The 17,858-nt window shown below is 41.8% G+C and overlaps 2 protein-coding genes and 1 long non-coding RNA gene across 3 annotated transcripts; all 3 read left to right on the forward strand.

Moving 5' to 3' along the window:
- The first annotated feature begins 407 nt into the window (after positions 1-407).
- On the forward strand, positions 408-1,206 carry LOC119887098 (ladderlectin-like). Its single transcript, XM_038698031.1, has 4 exons — positions 408-414; positions 604-713; positions 847-981; positions 1,057-1,206. Exons 1-4 carry the CDS (start codon positions 408-410, stop codon positions 1,189-1,191), a joined length of 387 nt encoding a protein of 128 aa, XP_038553959.1. The 3' UTR covers positions 1,192-1,206.
- Positions 1,207-8,426: 7,220 nt separating this feature from the next.
- On the forward strand, positions 8,427-9,005 carry LOC119887097. Its single transcript, XR_005441615.1, has 3 exons — positions 8,427-8,464; positions 8,591-8,687; positions 8,936-9,005. It is a non-coding gene; the product is annotated as an uncharacterized LOC119887097 (long non-coding RNA).
- Positions 9,006-10,417, forward strand: LOC119887096 (ladderlectin-like). The gene is made up of 4 exons (XM_038698030.1): positions 9,006-9,044; positions 9,169-9,303; positions 9,678-9,786; positions 10,025-10,417. The coding sequence occupies exons 1-4, from the start codon at positions 9,024-9,026 to the stop codon at positions 10,093-10,095; spliced, it is 336 nt and encodes a 111-aa protein (XP_038553958.1). The 5' UTR covers positions 9,006-9,023; the 3' UTR covers positions 10,096-10,417.
- Positions 10,418-17,858: the final 7,441 nt, after the last annotated feature.

Here is a 17,858-nt window from a genome sequence, read left to right on the forward strand (position 1 = left end):
CTCTCAGGGTGTTCCTAATCCAGATTTTGTTATATAGCTCTTTCGTTATCTCCCTCTTGCTTCTCTTTGGCCTCAGACTCTCCACTGAACCTTCATACTACAAACCAACACCCTGATGTGCTATTTCAGAAAATTCAGAGCTCGTTAAGTTCATCAAGGGAAGAATATTGAGCATCATGACAATTATTCCAGTAGTTGTTGAGATATTTTTAGGGCTGCTCACTAAATGTTGATTTTTATCATGTTCAGCCTCAATTGGCCCTTGTCAATTGAGTTGACTTGAAAAATTCTGGTTTGAGTACATCCCTTTACATTTCACTGAAATCCAAAAGTGTCATCTTGCTGGTGGTGCTTACTAGAAGATATCAGGAATAACCTAGGTCATAAAGATTCATCCTCTGGGGTGCATGTACTGTATGTCTGTACGACTTTTTGTACCAATCCATCTTGGAAATGTTGAGATATTTATCTGGAGAACTCACAACATTGATTTAAGTTGATTAATTATATTTAATTTAATTAATTATAAGTTGATTTCATATCTACATATAGAGACTTTAACTGGAGACTCCACATTACTCACCAAACTCTACTTGTTCTCAGCAAAGAGTCACCTGGTCAAGAGTTCGACAGCTTGTTCTGGTCGCTGGTCTGAGTTCAGCGGTCGCTGTTTCCACTACGTTCCAAAACCCATGACTTGGGCCAAAGCTGAGGTAAAGAGGGAGACTTTTTAGTCACTGTTTTAGTACAGAAGGCTTCTACAATATGTTTATTTTGTTTGCACATACATAGACATTTGGTTAATTTGCAATTTATCTCTCTCTCTCGTATTTATCTCCACTGTAGAAAAACTGTGAGTCCATGGGTGGAAACCTTGCGTCCGTTCACAACCTGCTGGAGTACCATGAGATTCAGAGGCTGATCATGAGCGCAAGTTATGATTACACAGTAACGTGGATTGGAGGCTCGGATGCACAAGAGGTATATTTATCTTTACACGAGGTCTTCTGGTTATTAGTGTTATTAATTAATTTAATATTTTGTTGTGTCTTCTAGGAGGGTGTGTGGTTGTGGAGTGATGGTACACCCTTCAACTATCGGTCTTATGGAAGGTTTAATAACTTTCAGGGCAAGCAGCACTGTCTACAGATAAATTATGGAGGTAAATCACAGCGTACTGATTTCATTTAGAGCATTATGTATGAGTAGCATATAATACACACATATCTATACATTTTTGGAAGGTTTTCTCTTATTAAACAAAAACCTTTGCTGTTAAAATGCTATGTATGTATGGCATAGTGCTGTGTTGTGTGCACAGAACAATCCCATCACGTGGTCCATTAGTAGTTGACCATATTACATGATCTTCCTCAGTGGTTAGAGTTTGATGAAGTGTCATGGAATTGTAGGTTTTCCAAATTTCCATTGTCCTGCGTATTTTAAGATCTTAAACACAACACCGATGAAACGTCATTAACGGTAAAGAAATTTGAATATCACCATTTTGAGAGGAAAACCGTGTGAAAGTTCCAGATCAGCTGCTAATGGGTCGAATGAATGAACTTTCAGTCTTAAATATTCTTTCTTTGTGAATGTCAGTATTGGAACATCTTGGAAATGTTGAGATATTTATCTGGAGAACTCACAACATTGACCTGCTAGTGGTTCATGAACAAAATTTGAGAGGATCACTAGTAAGGATTCATCCTTTAGGGACCATGGCTATCAGAAACAATCTAATAATAGCGATATCTTATAGCCACAACATCTACATGGCTTATAAATGATTTCAAGAGAGGACCCAAACGCAGAGATCTGAGCGAAGGACATTTATTTAGGGAAAAAGAGGGTTGAGGAACTGGATGGAGAGGTGGATGCTGGGAAACACTGGCACAGGGAAACCGACGGGACTGGGACCAGGGAGCTGGGGAACACTGGGGCCGAGGAAAGGAGGACGCAGGGGGGAACTGGGAGGATGCCGTGGGGGAAGCCCATAGAGGAGAGGACCAGAGGATGAGCCCAGCCGGCAGAACGGATGATGAGTGAGTGAACCTGGGAGGGAAAACAGACAAAGAGACAGGGTTAGTGACGGCAGCAACAAAGTACAGGGAAAATGAGAGAAAACAAAAAACATGAGCGCCTGAACACAGAGGTGGCACCGGGTATGGAGCAACGACAAAGCAAGAATTGTGTGGAGAACCGGGGTTGAAATACAGGCAGGGATGCCACCACAACACTGTGGTTCAGGAAGTAGAGCAGGTTGCCCGTTAATCGGACGATCAGCGGTGCAATCCCCGGCTCCAGGCTGTATGTCGAAGTGTCCTTGGGCAAGATCCTGAAACCTGAATTGCCTCTGGTGGCTGTCCACCAGTGAATGAATGTGTGTGAAAGCGCTTTGAGTGGTTGAAAGACAAGAAAGGCTCTTACAAATACGGAGCATTTACTCTTGTGGTTTTAAATAATTTGTGTCTGATTTGAGCAGAAAGAAACTGGATGGCAACCTATGGCACACGTGCCAGAGTGGGCACACAGAGACACGTGAGAAAGCAAACTCAATCCTACAATACTGAGATATGATATGTCGCTACAGATGATCACCACCATGATGAAATAATGTTGACATTATTATTAAAATTGTCAAAATAATCACAATAATCGTAACGCCTTAAAATTTTAACACAGTATTAACCTTGTGCTTTATGATCCATGACCGGGCAGGCCGACCAGCAGGTCAGCTACAGCGAAAGCTGTCTGTGCCACTGAGAATTTTAGTCTACGCCCACACACAGCGCGGGCCTCTTCTATGTCCGCACCTTGTATATATACAGTGGGTACGGAAAGTATTCAGACCCCTTTAAATTTTTCACTCTTTGTTTCATTGCAGCCATTTTCCAAAAATCAAAAAAGTTCATTTTATTTCTCAGTAATGTACACTCAGCACCCCATCTTGACAGAAAAAAACAGAAATGTAGAAATTTTTGCAAATTTATTAAAAAAGAAAAACTGAAATATCACATGGTCATAAGTATTCAGACCCTTTGCTCAGTATTTAGTAGAAGCACCCTTTTGATCTAATACATTGTCGTGACCCCACCTCTGTACAGCTGCGGGGCCCCCCAACCAAGTTTCCCGACTTATGCATGGGTCGGCCCTCGGCCTGCTTCGCCTCTAACCCAATAGTGATAGCCTTAGAGGGTGAAGCCTATATGAAATAGAATGGGGGTTACGTATTGTAACCCGGATTCTATAAATATAGGCGCAGCCGAAGTTGTAGGCCTCACTGGACCTTGCTTCTCAGTGCTGAAGAAAAGGCATTTGGGAGCTGAAGGCTGGGTCTCACCGTTGTATATATATTCAAGGTGCGGACGTAGGAGAGGCCCACGCTGTGGGTGGGCATAGACTAATTCTCAGTGCTGGGCAGGCGCGCGGAAGGGGTAAACCCAATAGCGATAGCCTTAGAGGCTCCCAGTATGTTTTAGAATTGACTTTAAAATCTTATTGATCACTTTTAAAGCTCTCATGGCCTCTCACCTTGTTATATTTCTGACCTTTTAGTCCCATACACACCAGCACGTACCTTGGGATCCTCGGGGAGAGGTCTGTTGTCTGTTCCAGAGTCTCGACTGAAAACTAAAGGGGACAGAGCGTTTGCTGTCAGGGCCCCGAGGCTCTGGAACAGCCTGCCCGAGGAAATCAGGTCGGCTGAGTCAGTGCACTCTATTAAGTCCCTTCTTAAAACATACTTTTATAGGAGAGCCTTTCCCGATTTTATTTGACTTTAATTTATCCCTTTTATTTTATTCTATTTTACTTATTTTATATTTATCTTCGTGTATTTTAGTCTTTTCAATGTTTTCTTGCTTTTATCTTGTATTGTTTTTGTATTATTTTTTGGGGTATTATTGTCTTTACACTTACACTTTGTAACTTGTTTTTGAGTGCTCTACAAATAAAGATTATTATTATTAATATAATGAATGTGAGTGTTCCTGCTTAGTGAAGTTACCTTTGACAAACAATTATTTCAATGTTATCTTTATGATCTCCATTTATTATCTATTCACTATAACTTAAGCAGTTGCTGCAACAGCAGGCAGCTGGAGGCAATTCAGGTGTTTTACAACCCTTTGTGCCCGACTGCTGCAATTTGCATCAAACTTAAAACTCCTCCTCTGAGTTATCATTCAGTCAAATCTTAACACAGATGATGATGAAACACACATGTTCAGTGTGGTGGTTCAGTGTCACTTATACTTTGTGAGGATATCAATTATCCATTCATCATGACTAAACATCCATAAAGCCATTTTAAAAGTTTGTATAAGCAGGGATGTACTGGGACGGACACGGAAAGGCCTTTCAAGTGTCGTGTTTGGGAGCAGCAGAGATGTTTGTAGGTATTTTAATAAATTGTGTTGTACTTGTATACAGTCAATTATATTATGATAAAGACCTTCAAGAAACTTTGTGACACCCGCCTCTTAAGTTTGTATAAGTAAGGCGCCACTGCACTGAACAAGACCAGGCCAGGCAAGCCTGATGTAGACAAAGTGTTAAAATATTCAAATACAATCAAAAACAGTCCCATAAAATAGAGCAACACATTCTCAGTCCCGACTCGTCACATATTGATGCTTGGTCAAGGCCGTTTGGCGTCGTCAAGTTAGCAACGCTTAGCAACAACAAATATGCAACGTCAAGTTAGGCTTTCAAAATAAAACAGCAGCGTTTCGAAACCGACATTTTTAAACAGCGGATTATTAAAGTCCTGAAACAGCAAAACTACTTGGTTATGGTCATGAAAAGATCATGGTTTTGGTACAATAACTATACGTATGTCAGTTAACACACAAATTAACTAACGTCACATCAATTTACGTAACTTAAATGAAAATATTTAATATTGACTTCTTGTTTCACACAGGACACAAACACTGCTGCGGTTCAAAGTCAGGGTTCACCCCAACCACCTCCTTACTCAGGCCTTTCTGTTAGATATCATACACCTACATTTACTGTCAAAAACTGACGCTACAGGACTTCCCCCACTGCGATGAACTATGACGCTAAAGGGATCCCCAATGCTTTACAAACAGACATCGATGGGTCTTGACCATGTGTCCATGTGACGAGTCAGGGAGTGAGAACAAGGTTGAAAAATTAAAATCCCTCATCTTCAGCACTGAGTTGGCCTATTCCTGGGTCAGCTCCCCTGTGCTGGACCTGAGTCTGCTTGTACTGATTATACAGCTACATATGCATGAAGAAGAACATCAGTAATAATCCATAATAATAATCCATTTTCTAATTCTATCTTGAGTAATTGCCTACCCAGCTCTGACTACTGCCCCTTTTCTTTTTCGACATAGTTACCTTCTCTGTTGTGCTTCTCATACAACCCAGCGCTGAGTTCAGCACCAACAAAACGTATTGACATTAAACTCGTCCTAAATGGAAAGTAAACTACTTTGATTGGCGCCTTTGAGCCAATCAGATTTCAGTATAAACGAGGATCAAGTTGGGAGGGCCCGTATTGGTTTAGCTCAATCTGATAGACACAGACAGCTTTCACCGCTGCTGACTGGCCGGCACAGTCGTGGTTCATTTAAAGAAACTGAAAAATAAAAACTCTTGAACACCGGCCTGAAACGGGCCGGGTGTTAAGGATTGTTCCCAAAATTCCCGATGGCCAATCCGCCCCGGATTAAAAGACAATCCTTTTGACTCCGGAACTTGCCTTCTTTTGAAACATATTCTTCAGTGTAGACATAATCTAGTACACTGCAACTAGGAATTGCAAATGGCTAATATGGCAACTAGATGGTGACAATTTGCCAAAAAGTCAGCAAATACAGGAAAAAAAAAAAAAGGGGGTCCGAGTTGTACATCGATGATGATTGCTGATTGTAATGGGGGATGTTATAAGTTCTTTTTGTGTAACTTCAGTGCAGCAGTGTAACATAATTGAGAGTGGCCCCGGTGTAAAACATAAGCAACTTTGGTGTAGACACAGGTGTACAGACACACAACGACTCCAAGCAGTTACAGCCTTTGATCTGCACCACAGACAGCGGCCGAAGAGCCAAACGCAAATCTTAAGGCCTGCCCTTGACTCACACCTGCTGTCTCCTACCAAACAACTGAAATAGCTTTAACCAGCCTGCAGTAACAAATCAACACAAAGTAGCTGACACAGTACATGTTTACACCAAAGGACAAATAGCAGTCAAGAAAAGCACAGCATCTCATTATGACTACACAGTATGAATAAATGGAAGATGGCATCTGCATACGATCCATGTGGCAATTGTCTCGTGTCTCGAGAGCCCATGTGATCAGCTGGGTAAGTTGGTATGTAGGCCATTGCTTCAGTGGACTGAACCTTAAGCCCCTTCTGTGGGGCTGTTTAAAGGACAACAGGATTGGGGTGCAGATGTGTGTAACTGTGTAAATAAAATTTACTCTGTGTAAATAAAGGTAAAAGAATATTTGACATAGATTAATTTCAATCTAATTTATATACCACCAAGTCATAAGAGAAATTATTTAATTGCACTTTTCATAGAGCTCATTTAAACCATAGACTTTGTAATATTATTTACAGAGACTCAACACTTCTCATCATTAGCAAACGTGTAATAACAATAATAATTATAATAGTGATAATAATAAGAAAAACAATTGTAGCAGCAGGTGTTCAGGCAGAAATACCTGCAGAAAACAAAACTTCCGGAGAGGGAAGAAGTCAAGCGCAGTGTTCTGGTGGGTACAAAGGTACTATGAGCTCTTTAAGATAAGATGGCATCATCGTATGACCATTAAGAGTTTTGTAGGTGAGCAGAAGGATGTGGTCTCACAAAGCTGCACTGTAAAGCTTGGGAACAGGCCCAAAACAATCAAATAATAAAGCCACATGTCAATATTCATTAACCACACCATGACACACTTTGCAGTGTCAGGGACACGTCCAATGCTAATTACCGGATATGAAAAAACATTTGTACAATAACTTAATTTACATGGAAATTTAAGTTTCTCTTATGTCAGCACTGACCCTAAGAGGGAGTTAGTTTCATCAGCTAGGAAGCTGTAACATGCAGGAGGTTCGTGAATGCGGTGAGGAGAACACAACACAACAGCCTATTAATTTTAACATAACATTAAACCGTCCACTTGGCAAACTATTTTAATCAGTCCTGTGCCCGATCAGTCCATAAGTTATGGAACAGAGACATTAACAGTCTCATCAAATTTTAACTGTCAGGAACATTAGCCAAAGAAAATATGTATGAATGTGTGTTTCTGTCCAGTACGAGAATATCAGGAGTTGGTTCCTCCAGATAAACAGCTGATGGAGCTAATTCTCCAATAGGTGCCATTTTATCATTGCAGAAGAAGAGGATGCAATGTGATGATATCAAAGAGCTCCAGTCAAAGCTCAAATGGTGGAAAACATGTGGAAATCTTACAATACTGCACCTCCACCACTGAAATGATTTGCTGAACTTTGATCAGAGCAAATGATTACAGCTTTTAGGTTAACTTCTAGGGAAAGAGTAGAATTCCTACAGGACATCCTGCCTTTGCACAATCTGCCCTTTTTATTAGACATTAATGCATGGAATAAGCTCCCTGATACTTTGAGAAGATGCGTAGGTTTCATCATCCTGTCATGTGATGTCAAACATGTATCTGCCCAGGGCCTGCAGACGAGAAGTAGCTATAGGAGCTGGATCTGATACACATCTGTAACACATAGATCTCTTCTCTTTGTATTAAATACATGTTTTGTACTTGTACTTTTGTACTTTGCCTGAATAAATGTAATAAAACTAAACTATTACCTGTTACCTTGTATCAGTGGTTCTCAAACTGGGGCTTGGGCCCCCCATGGAGGGCCACAGTGATTGATTCCACTTTTCATGGAGTCGGGGAGCTTAAACTTTTTTGGAGTACCACTGTCTTACATCAACATGAACCTAAAACCCGCATGTCTTACGCTACATGCTTTTGCAGAGTTAAACTGTGAGGGGCAGGTTGTCCATGTCTACCAGTCACAGGGTGGGTGGTTCAATCCCCACGTCCTTCAGTCTGCATGTTGCATGTCCTTTGAAGTTGTCAGAATTTAAGAAGACAAACTGAAACATTCAGCTGAATCTAGTGATATTAATATCTAACTGTAGAGCTTTCAGGTTGTGTTAACCCTCTCACTGACTTGAAACATAGATTAGCCTTTAAAGTAAACAGCTGATGCCATCTGAACAGCTGTTAAGTTAATTATTTAGGCATCTCTTTTATAATCCACCATCAACTAAGGTGGAGCATGTATGTATAATGTACAGACGTACTTGTGTAAACATATTTAGTGATTATTGCATGGTCAGCTTACTGTATATAAGTCTTTCTCAGCATCTACACTCAGGCTGACACTGAGAAGAAGAAGAAGATAATCCTCCAGCAGGTTTGCTTCACTTTTCTCTCTCCATGTTTTTGTTTTCTATCTTGTTGTCACTTATTTGTAGGAGGACTGCGGTCGTTACTTCTGTTTCTGAAGTATTACTAACACGTCTGTCTCTCTTTGTTGAAGGTAATCATCAACTTTTAAATCAGCATCACCTCCACCATGAAGACGCTGATTCTGTCTGCACTTCTTTGTGCCGTGATCACGCTGACCAGAGCTGCTGGTGAGAGTCGCTGTTTGCAACATGTGTGTGTGTTCTGACTGAGTTTGTTTGTGAGGAAAAATACACAGCAACATGATGGACATAATCACTAACTGGTGTGTTTAACTGTTCAGCTCTTTCAGAAGCAAAGGATGAAGGTGGGGAAGTGGCAATAATTCAAGAAGGTGAATACATATTTCTTCACTGTGTTTTGTAAACTTTGTCTGGAGACTCAACTTGACCCACTTGTCTTCTTTTGACTTGATCAGGAGAGCATCATATCTTGGAGAGGTCAACATCTTGTCCCAGTGGTTGGACTAAGATCAGCGGTCGCTGTTTCTCTTTGTTCCACGAACCATGACTTGGGCTCAGGCTGAGGTTTGACAGGAGATGATTTGGATTTGATGCAGATGTTCTGTTTGTATGGACTTGCAGACTTGGTAACTTTGCATCTTCCTCTCGCTTTTGGTGTCCTATCTTTGTCTATTTGTCTCCACTGTAGAGAAACTGTCTCTCCTTAGGTGCAAACCTTGCATCCGTACGTGGAGCTGAGGAGTATCACGGGATTAAAAGGCTGGTAGCAGATAAAACTCATGGGAATTCACAGACTTGGCTCGGAGGCTCTGACAGTGAAGAGGTAAATCATTCATTGATGATTGAAGGTAAATTCTTGACCTTGGAAATAATAGTTTGACATCTATTTGCTCAGGAAGGTCATGAGATGTGACCTCCTCCCTATGTGGACTTTGTCACTCTATCACAAAGTCACATGACTTTATTATAATTATTACAGCCATAGAGGGCTTTGTTACGTGAAAGTAAACAGGCTTGGGGCTCTTGCTGAAATGATTGATGCAGTTGTTTCTCTTTGCAGGACATAAATAAGACCTTCTAACGAAAATGTTTTGTCAAAGCTTTTAATGGTATTTATAGTAGATGGTATTTGCAGTGTTTTTATTTAGTTTATATTGTTATTTAAGCATTTATTCTATTCTAATCTATATTTTTCAGGAGCGTGTCTGGTTCTGGAGTGATGGTACACCTTTCACCTTTTCATACTGGTGCAGGGGAGAGCCAAATAACGATGGATATCAGCACTGTTTACAAATGAACTATGGAGGTAAATCATCAAATACATTATTTTGCATGAGAACTAGTGTTGATAATTAAAGCAATATAAATGACAAAAGTGAGATAAATTTATAAATATATATCTTTTCATACCTCTGCCATGGCTTTAAAGCCTCCCATTTATTATTTAAATATTTAAAATATTATTATAAAATATTTAGTTTTACTTTGTATCATATTATATATTCTGCTAAACAATGAAACTCATGTGTTTCTCATACACACAGGTGACAAATGCTGGGATGATACAAAGTGTCACTACCACCTTCAATCTGTCTGTGTAAAGAAAACCACCTGATTCATGGGCTGACACAGAGGCATGAAGCACCTGGAAAAATCTAAAACATGGGTGGATATTTTCTCTCTCTTCATGCCATCAGTCTCATGTGTACACTGAAGGCTCTATATCTCATTTCATGTCTTTATGTTCTTCTCTATCGCTGTAACGCTACTTAAAAAACTAAGTGACAAGTGAATTAAGAAGATCTGGATCGTCTCAGAGGCCTTGTGCCTTTAATAACAGCAGACTGAATGTGTTATGAAAGAATGCTTTTAGCACAAACTTGTTCTGCAGAGCGAACTGTTCTTTCTTGTCTCATGCAAATTAAAAGGTTCAATCATTGAAACAACCTGGTCTGTGAGTCTGTTTTAAATCTGATGTTTTTAAGGGCTTAACTTCACTGCTAAGCAATCAGTAAACCAGTCTAAAGACAGAACTTCAGTTATGTTGTTAGACACTTTTAAAGTTAATATATGTTTCACTGACAGAAGATGGGATAGCATCAATGCTGCAAACCTTTGTCATGAAGTTCCACAAACAGAACAAAGGAGCATTTATTCAAATGTATATAAATATAAAATTATAAAGGACTGTCACACAAATGTTCTTTGGTTCTGACATGATCAAAAAACTAAACTGTGTGCTCTTGCTGTGAACTCACAGATAAACTCCTGAGATCTTTTTTTTTCTGGGGTCTGTATGCAGGAAACATTTACAGTTCACTCCAGTATCATTTCAAATGTGTCATTATGGCAACAGATTCAGCACTAAGACAGCTCTTGTTAAGGTCTTCAGTGACATTCATTTGAACCAACCCGGTCTCACTCCCAAGTCGTCACATATGGACGTTGGTCAAGAGCCATAATCGTCAGTTTGTGACGCACTAGGGATCCCTTTGACGTCATAGTTCGACGTATTGAGGGAAGCCCTGTTGTGCCAGTTTTCAACCCGGTCTGTTTGAACACTGACAGAGGCAAAAGTTCAGTCTTGGTATTATGGATCTCAGTGCTGCTTTCGACACAGTCGACCACAACATATTACTTGACAGACCTGAAAACTGGGTGGGACTAAATTTTGAATCCTACTTAAAGGACAGGGACTACTTTGTGTCTATAGGTAATTATACATCTGAGCTAAGAAAAATGACTTGTGGAGTCCCCAAGGCTCCATTCTGGGGCTTCTTCTGTTTAACATTTACATGCTTCCACTCTCTCAGATTATGAAAAAGAACAAAATATGTTACCATAATTATTCAGATGACACACAAATTTACATAACCATATCACCAGGGGACTATGATCCCATTCAAGCGTTGAGTAACTGTATTGAACAAATTAACAATTGAATCTGCCAGAATTTTCTTCAATTAACAAAGATAAAACTGAAGTTTTAAAACGATTAAAACCACACACCAAGCCAGAAATCTTGGTGTAGTCATGGACTCAGACCTGAATTTTAGCAGCCAAATTAAGGCAGTTACAAAGTCAGCCTACCATCACTTGAAGAATATCTCAAGAATTAGAGGACTTATGTCTCAGCAGGATCTTGAAAAACTTATCCATGCATTTATCTTCAGTCGACTCGACTACTGCAACGGTGTCTTTACAGGGCTCCCTAAAAAATCAATCAGACAGCAGCATTTTTACCAGATGGTACGCGGCTTTCCCATTGGAATGAATTGACAGAAGACGCTGGCGTCAGAAAGAAACGCTTTGGTGGACACGGGCAATTAGAGTCCCCTTAGGAAGTGTGAAAAAAAAAGGTGGGGGATAGTGTGGGACATAGGGAATTAAAGAAGTAAAATAAGCAAAGATGAGAGACCTGCCTGTTTTTTTCTATCCAGACCAACAGAGTATTAGTCAGAGGGCCGTGCAGAGACCTCTGGAAGGGCAGGCGCTCAAAGTATAAAAGGGGCACATGGAACAAGGATTTAAATAGGGCTGTTCTCCAAATATCGATACAGAAATATATTGTGATGCATCCGTTGCTGATACGCGTACACAGATGCTTCTGTATCGATACATCAGCAAATGCTGTGATGCAGAAACATGGGAATACCCAGCTCTAGCTTTAAAACTCTTTGGGCTGACATAACTTACAGGGAACAGTTGCTGTTGAGGAGTTGCTGGGGATGTTGCTGCTGCTGCTGCTGTTGTTGTAGCTGCTGATACTACTGGAGGTGATCTGTGAGTAGAGATATTAAAACAAACATAGGAGATATATTAGCTGATTAAACAAATATGTGACCGTGACAAGATGTAAAGATTTCTGACAGTGTTTGGGACTGGCTCACTATGACTGGCCTGCTGCAAGGCAAGGCAAGTTTTTTTGTATAGCACATTTCAACAACAAGGTTATTCAAAGTGCTTTACATAAAACATAAAAGCAACAGGGAAATATAAAAAAAGTTTAAAAGCAACATAGGGAAATTAAAAAATACACATTAAAAAATAAAAGTTACAGTGCAGTGTACAATCAGGGTTAAAAGAGTTAAATGGAAAATAAAAACAGGCTGAGCGGTTGAGCAAATGATTGAGTTACAATTATTCTGAAAAGAGAATAATAAAAAAGAGAGAAGTACACTTAATCTATTCTCTCTAGCTAGTCTGTACTCGTGTCCATAGCAATCTTTGGGTCCACTGAAACTCCAAAAACCCTCGGACACCACAGAGAAACCAGGACATGTCTGTCCGAAGGCCACTTTGATCCAGTTATAGTCTGGACCCACTTGCGCGTTTACAGGTGGACAGAGGTTCCTGCATATCACTCAGGCGAGAGATTTAAGACCATTTCCTTCACTCTGTTCAATCTCACTCTCATTATCTTTTCACTTAATTACCGACTCATTTCTCACCGTGTAAATATTTAATTAAAAGCAATGGTAAAAAGGTAAAAACGAAGAAACGAAGAAAAAGAAAACAGGACAGTAAAAGTTACAGTGAAGTGTAAGTTATCAATCTCCTACTTAAAGGAAGTGGTAAAAAAATCTAAAATATTTAATTAAAAACTATGGTAAAAAAAAAAGTTTTCAGTCTTAATTTAAAAGAACTGACAGTTTCAGCAGACCTGCAGTTATCTGGGAGTTTGTTCCAGATATTTGGAGCATAATAACTCAACGCTGCTTTTCCTTGTTTAGTTTTGACTCTGGGGACAGAAAGCAGACCTGCCCCAGACGACCTGAGAGGTCTGGATGGTCCATAAAGAAGCAGAAGATCAGAAATGTATTTTGGTCCTAAACCATTTAGTGCTTTATAAACTAACAGCAGGGTTTTGAAATCAATTCTTTGACATACAGGAAGCCAATGTAAAAACCTCAGAACTGGAGTGATGTGATCCACTTTTTTGGTCTTAGTGAGGACTCGAGCTGCTGCGTTCTGAATAAGCTGCAGCTGTCTGATGGATTTCTTAGGGAGCCCCGTAAGGACACCGTTACAGTAGTCGACTGAAGATAAGTTCTTTAATCCTTGATATATTCTTCAGATGATAGTAGGCTGACTTTGTAATTGTAATGGCATCAATAACATTTGTAATTTTAGAACTGAAATTATCTACAAGCTCATTGACTGAGACCTGTGAGAGGGCGGGTGTCGAGGAGAAAGCCTCAATAAATTTTTCACTAGTGTTTTCAGTGATGTGCCGTTTTGTGATTATCTCTGTTTGTACATTTGTGTGCACACAGATAGCACTCTCAAAGAAAACACAGGAACGATCAGAGAGAGCAACATCAGTCACCACAGCCTTGGAAATGTCCAGACCCTTGGAGATGACTAAGTCCAAAGTGTGCCCCTTATTGTGTGTGGGCTCTGTCACATGTTGGCTCAGTCCGTAATTATTAAGAACACAAAACAGTTCTTTAGTCCCTTTGTCCTGGGGGTTGTCAACATGGATGTTAAAATCACCAACAATAACTACACAGTCAAAGTCAATACAGATTATAGACAGCAGTTCACCAAAGTCATCAAAAAAGTTTGCACAGTATTTAGAGGGCCTGTAGAAATTTAGAAAAATAGCTCGAGAGGAGCAATTCAGCTGAAGAGCCACATATTGAAAAGAAGCAAAATTCCCATAAGACATCTTTTTGCATTGGAGGGAGTCATTAAACAAAATGGCAACTCCACCTCCTCTCTTATGCACTCTAGCTTCACTTATGAAACTACAGTTGGGAGGAGTAGACTTGATAAAGACAGCTGCACTGTTATCTTGGTCCAACCAAGTTTCAGTTAAAAACATGAAATTAAGATTGTGAGTGATTATAAAATCATTGATTAAAAATGTTTTTCCTGCCAAATACCTAACATTTAACAAAGCTAATTTTAGTGTGTTAAAAATATTATCTGGCCCACTTTTTTCAACAGGCTGTAGCTGACGAGGAATTAATACTAAATTTGCAGGGTATGTTGAGTGCTTCCTGTTTCTTAACACATTCACCTTTCTTTTTCTGTTACCTATCAAGACAGGGATGGAGTGTTGTTTTATGTCTTCTTCTTGTTTAGATTCCTCGTGTCTCTTGTCCTTGGCAGAGGGAACAGATGAGTGACGCAGAAAGTAAAACAGGTTGGAGCTGAACAATTTTACTCCTGACTTGTTAAGGCGAAGTCCACCTGCCTTAAAAAGATAAAAGTTTTCGATGAAATGCACTGAATGGACAGTACATGCCGTTGAGAGCCACGTGTTCAATGCCATCAATCTGCTGAATCTCTCAGCTGCTCTTCGGATTGGCGGTATAGGGCCACTGATAAACACCTCAGCATTCAAAGAGCTGACTGTGTTCAACAGATTATTAAAGTCCTCTTTCAACACTTCAGACTGTTGCTTCACAACATCATTGGTCCCGATGTGCAGTATGATGTTTTTCACAGTAGGATGTTCAGCCACGATATGAAGGATTCTTTCTGCCTAGTCAGACACCGTATCCTTCGGAAAGCAGAGGATTTTGGTGTTCTTACTGCACATGCTTCTTACATCGTTTACAGCAGAGTCACCCACAATCAGAGTCTGAGGCCCAGTCGTTAGCTTTCCCTGCAGCCTTTTACTTTCTGATTTACTCTCAGTCCTTACCCTTCTGTGTGAGGACGGGATGTTATCCAGGTCATCAGATGGAGATCCAGGGTCCAGCAATAGTGGTGAAAATCTATTCTGCTGTTGCACACTCGGTTGTTGGGGAGGCTTGTTGTCCACCGCTTTGGGTCCATGGTAAAGTGGTGTCATTCCCACATGGTCTATACACTTCCACATTCACTTCCAACCTGTGGATCTTGGTTTCCAGCACTGCAATTTTCTATAGAAGCTCCTGCAGCTTCTGCACAAACAGACAGCACAGAGAAAGGACAACACCTGCAAGAGAAGGGGGATGGAAGGTCGGGACAACAGGGAATAGGAGAGGGAGGCTTGGGGAAGAGAAAAACAACAAACAAACAAACACAAACAACAACAAACAAACAAAAATCTAAAAATAATAATAATAGTAAAAGACGACCAGCCGAACAGCAGCAATAAACAGCTGACGTAGTAAGACAACTAAGAGAAAAATGAAAACAAGAAACAGTCCAGCACACTATATAAGCCTGTTAAAGAATGTAGGTGTTAGTGAGAGTGGGATGCCACGACTGTGCCACATCTACCCCAGCAACAGGCAGGCAAGAACCCCAGTAGCCAATAGGGGTGGGAGAAAGAAAAAGAATAAATCAATCAAAAAAAACCAAAGACTCCCAGATGCACCGTGATGCAAACGCGGAAGACCCTGACCCAACCAACAGACGCCCCCAAAAAATAAATAAATAAAAACGACCACCCAAATGCCAGTTGACAACGCCATGCCGACGGAACGCAAGAGGTGTAACCCGCGGAAGAGCAGTGCCCGGACCAACCGCAGCGCGCACTCAACATCCCCACCACCGCACATCGAACAACCAAAATGCCCAAATGCCACGCGGTCATTAACATCAATGCACAAGTGACAAGCCCAGAGCATGGCGACACCCAATGCCCGGCAGCCCCCCACGAATTCCACGTGTGAGGTCTGGCAAATGAGAGAGCGAGCGGCAGAACACGACAGCGAAAGCCAGCGGAGAGAAACAAGCAGCAAGTCCCAGCCTGACAGTAAACGTGCCACATAGGTCACCGTGCACCTGCCAACAAAAGTCAGCCGTCCCCCCAACCGCCCGAAAAAATAAGGCCGCCCGCGTCAGCCCACATCCCCCATGCACAGCACGCCCCCAGGCCGCCGTGCAACACCAGCCAAACCAGCAACAAGGCAAAATCAGAGTAGGTATTAAAGGGTTAGAGTCCCCTTATGGTGCTTTCAGACCATACGCAAATTTAATCCTCAGGAAGCTTTCCTCGTGTGAGTACATTCACTACAAGTGTTCACACACAACGCGAGAAGGCGATTAGAACCCGCAAAAATTCACTCGAGTTGGAAATTTCCAACTCACGCGAAGGCCTTCGCGCCGCCCGACAGGAAATCGCGGCTCTACGTGTCTTTGCATTGACTTTGTATGTAAACTCACCGCCCTGAACGCTTGCTTCGCTTTTGGTCTAAAAGCACAGCAAGAGGGAGATGCTCACAGAGAATGCTGTGCACCGAGAGCTGCAGGAAGAGGAAACCAGATTCAAAAAAGTGTGGGAAATAATCTGAGAAGGATACAGAACTGGGAGAAAGGGTGAGGTTGGCCAAGGCTCTTACAGTGAGAAAAATCTATAGACAATGTGTGTGTTCATTCTGCTGGCCCATAATAACCATGACAAAGTGTTAGCCGGCAGCTAACGTTACTTCTACAGGCGACACACAGTAATGTACACAACAACTGTCACAAACCCCCGGTTGTGACCCTGGCCTGCCTGTTGCCCTGAGGCTGCTGGTGGGCATGGTAATCTGAGCTCCAGGCTTTCCCACCTGAAGCACATCCGCAATCAGCACACCAGGGCCTCTGCCTGCAATCGACATGCCTTTAAGAGATCTGCCAACCTTCCAGTCCCCGCCGGATCATTTTACTTAACCGTATGGACACGCCAGCCAGTTTGTCTGTCTTAGTTTCAGGATTTTGTCTGAACCTTCAAACCAGTGTTAACTGCTCTCTCTTTGTCTCGACCTCAGGAAACCTGCACAGCACCACGCGGATTCCCTCCTGTGCCCCGGAATCATCTAAGCTCTGGGACCAGAACCGCAGACCCTCAGAACGACCACCTCACCACAACCTCTCCCAGGACACCCCTTGTGCTCAATAAACCACTTCTGTGCATTTCTCTAGTCTGCGTTTGAGTTTCTGGCCCTCGGTCCTGACAGAACGATCCGGCCAGAATGGACTCAGCAGACCTAGAGCCGGTCCGCCATGCAGTCTCCACTCAGGGAGCGATCCTGGACCAACACAGCACTGCCCTTCAGGAAATCATGGGAGGACTACAAGATCTGTCACTCCGCATGGGAAACCTCCAGGACTCCCTGCAAGGTCCTCCACCCGCACCTGCCGCATCAGCAGCCGCACGCTCCGCCAGGGAACCGTGGGTATCCCCACAAGAGCGGTATGATGGCAACTTAGGCCAATGCCAAACTTTCCTCATGCAATGTGGTCTTATCTTCGCTCTCCAACCCCTCACCTATGCCTCAGAAAGGTTGAAGATTGCCTACCTCATCGGACTGCTGCGCGGAGCAATGTTGGAATGGGCCTCGGTTCACTGGAGGAGGCAGGACCGGATAACCACCTCCTATGCCGCCTTTACCACGGAGATGACTAAGGTATTTGACCACCCGTTTCGAGGTAACGACCCCTCCATGAGACTGC

Source organism: Micropterus salmoides, unplaced genomic scaffold (genome assembly GCF_014851395.1).
Source record: "Micropterus salmoides isolate LMB-PRFRI ecotype aquatic unplaced genomic scaffold, ASM1485139v1 Ms_hic_scaffold_4003, whole genome shotgun sequence".
NCBI lineage: Eukaryota > Metazoa > Chordata > Actinopteri > Centrarchiformes > Centrarchidae > Micropterus > Micropterus salmoides.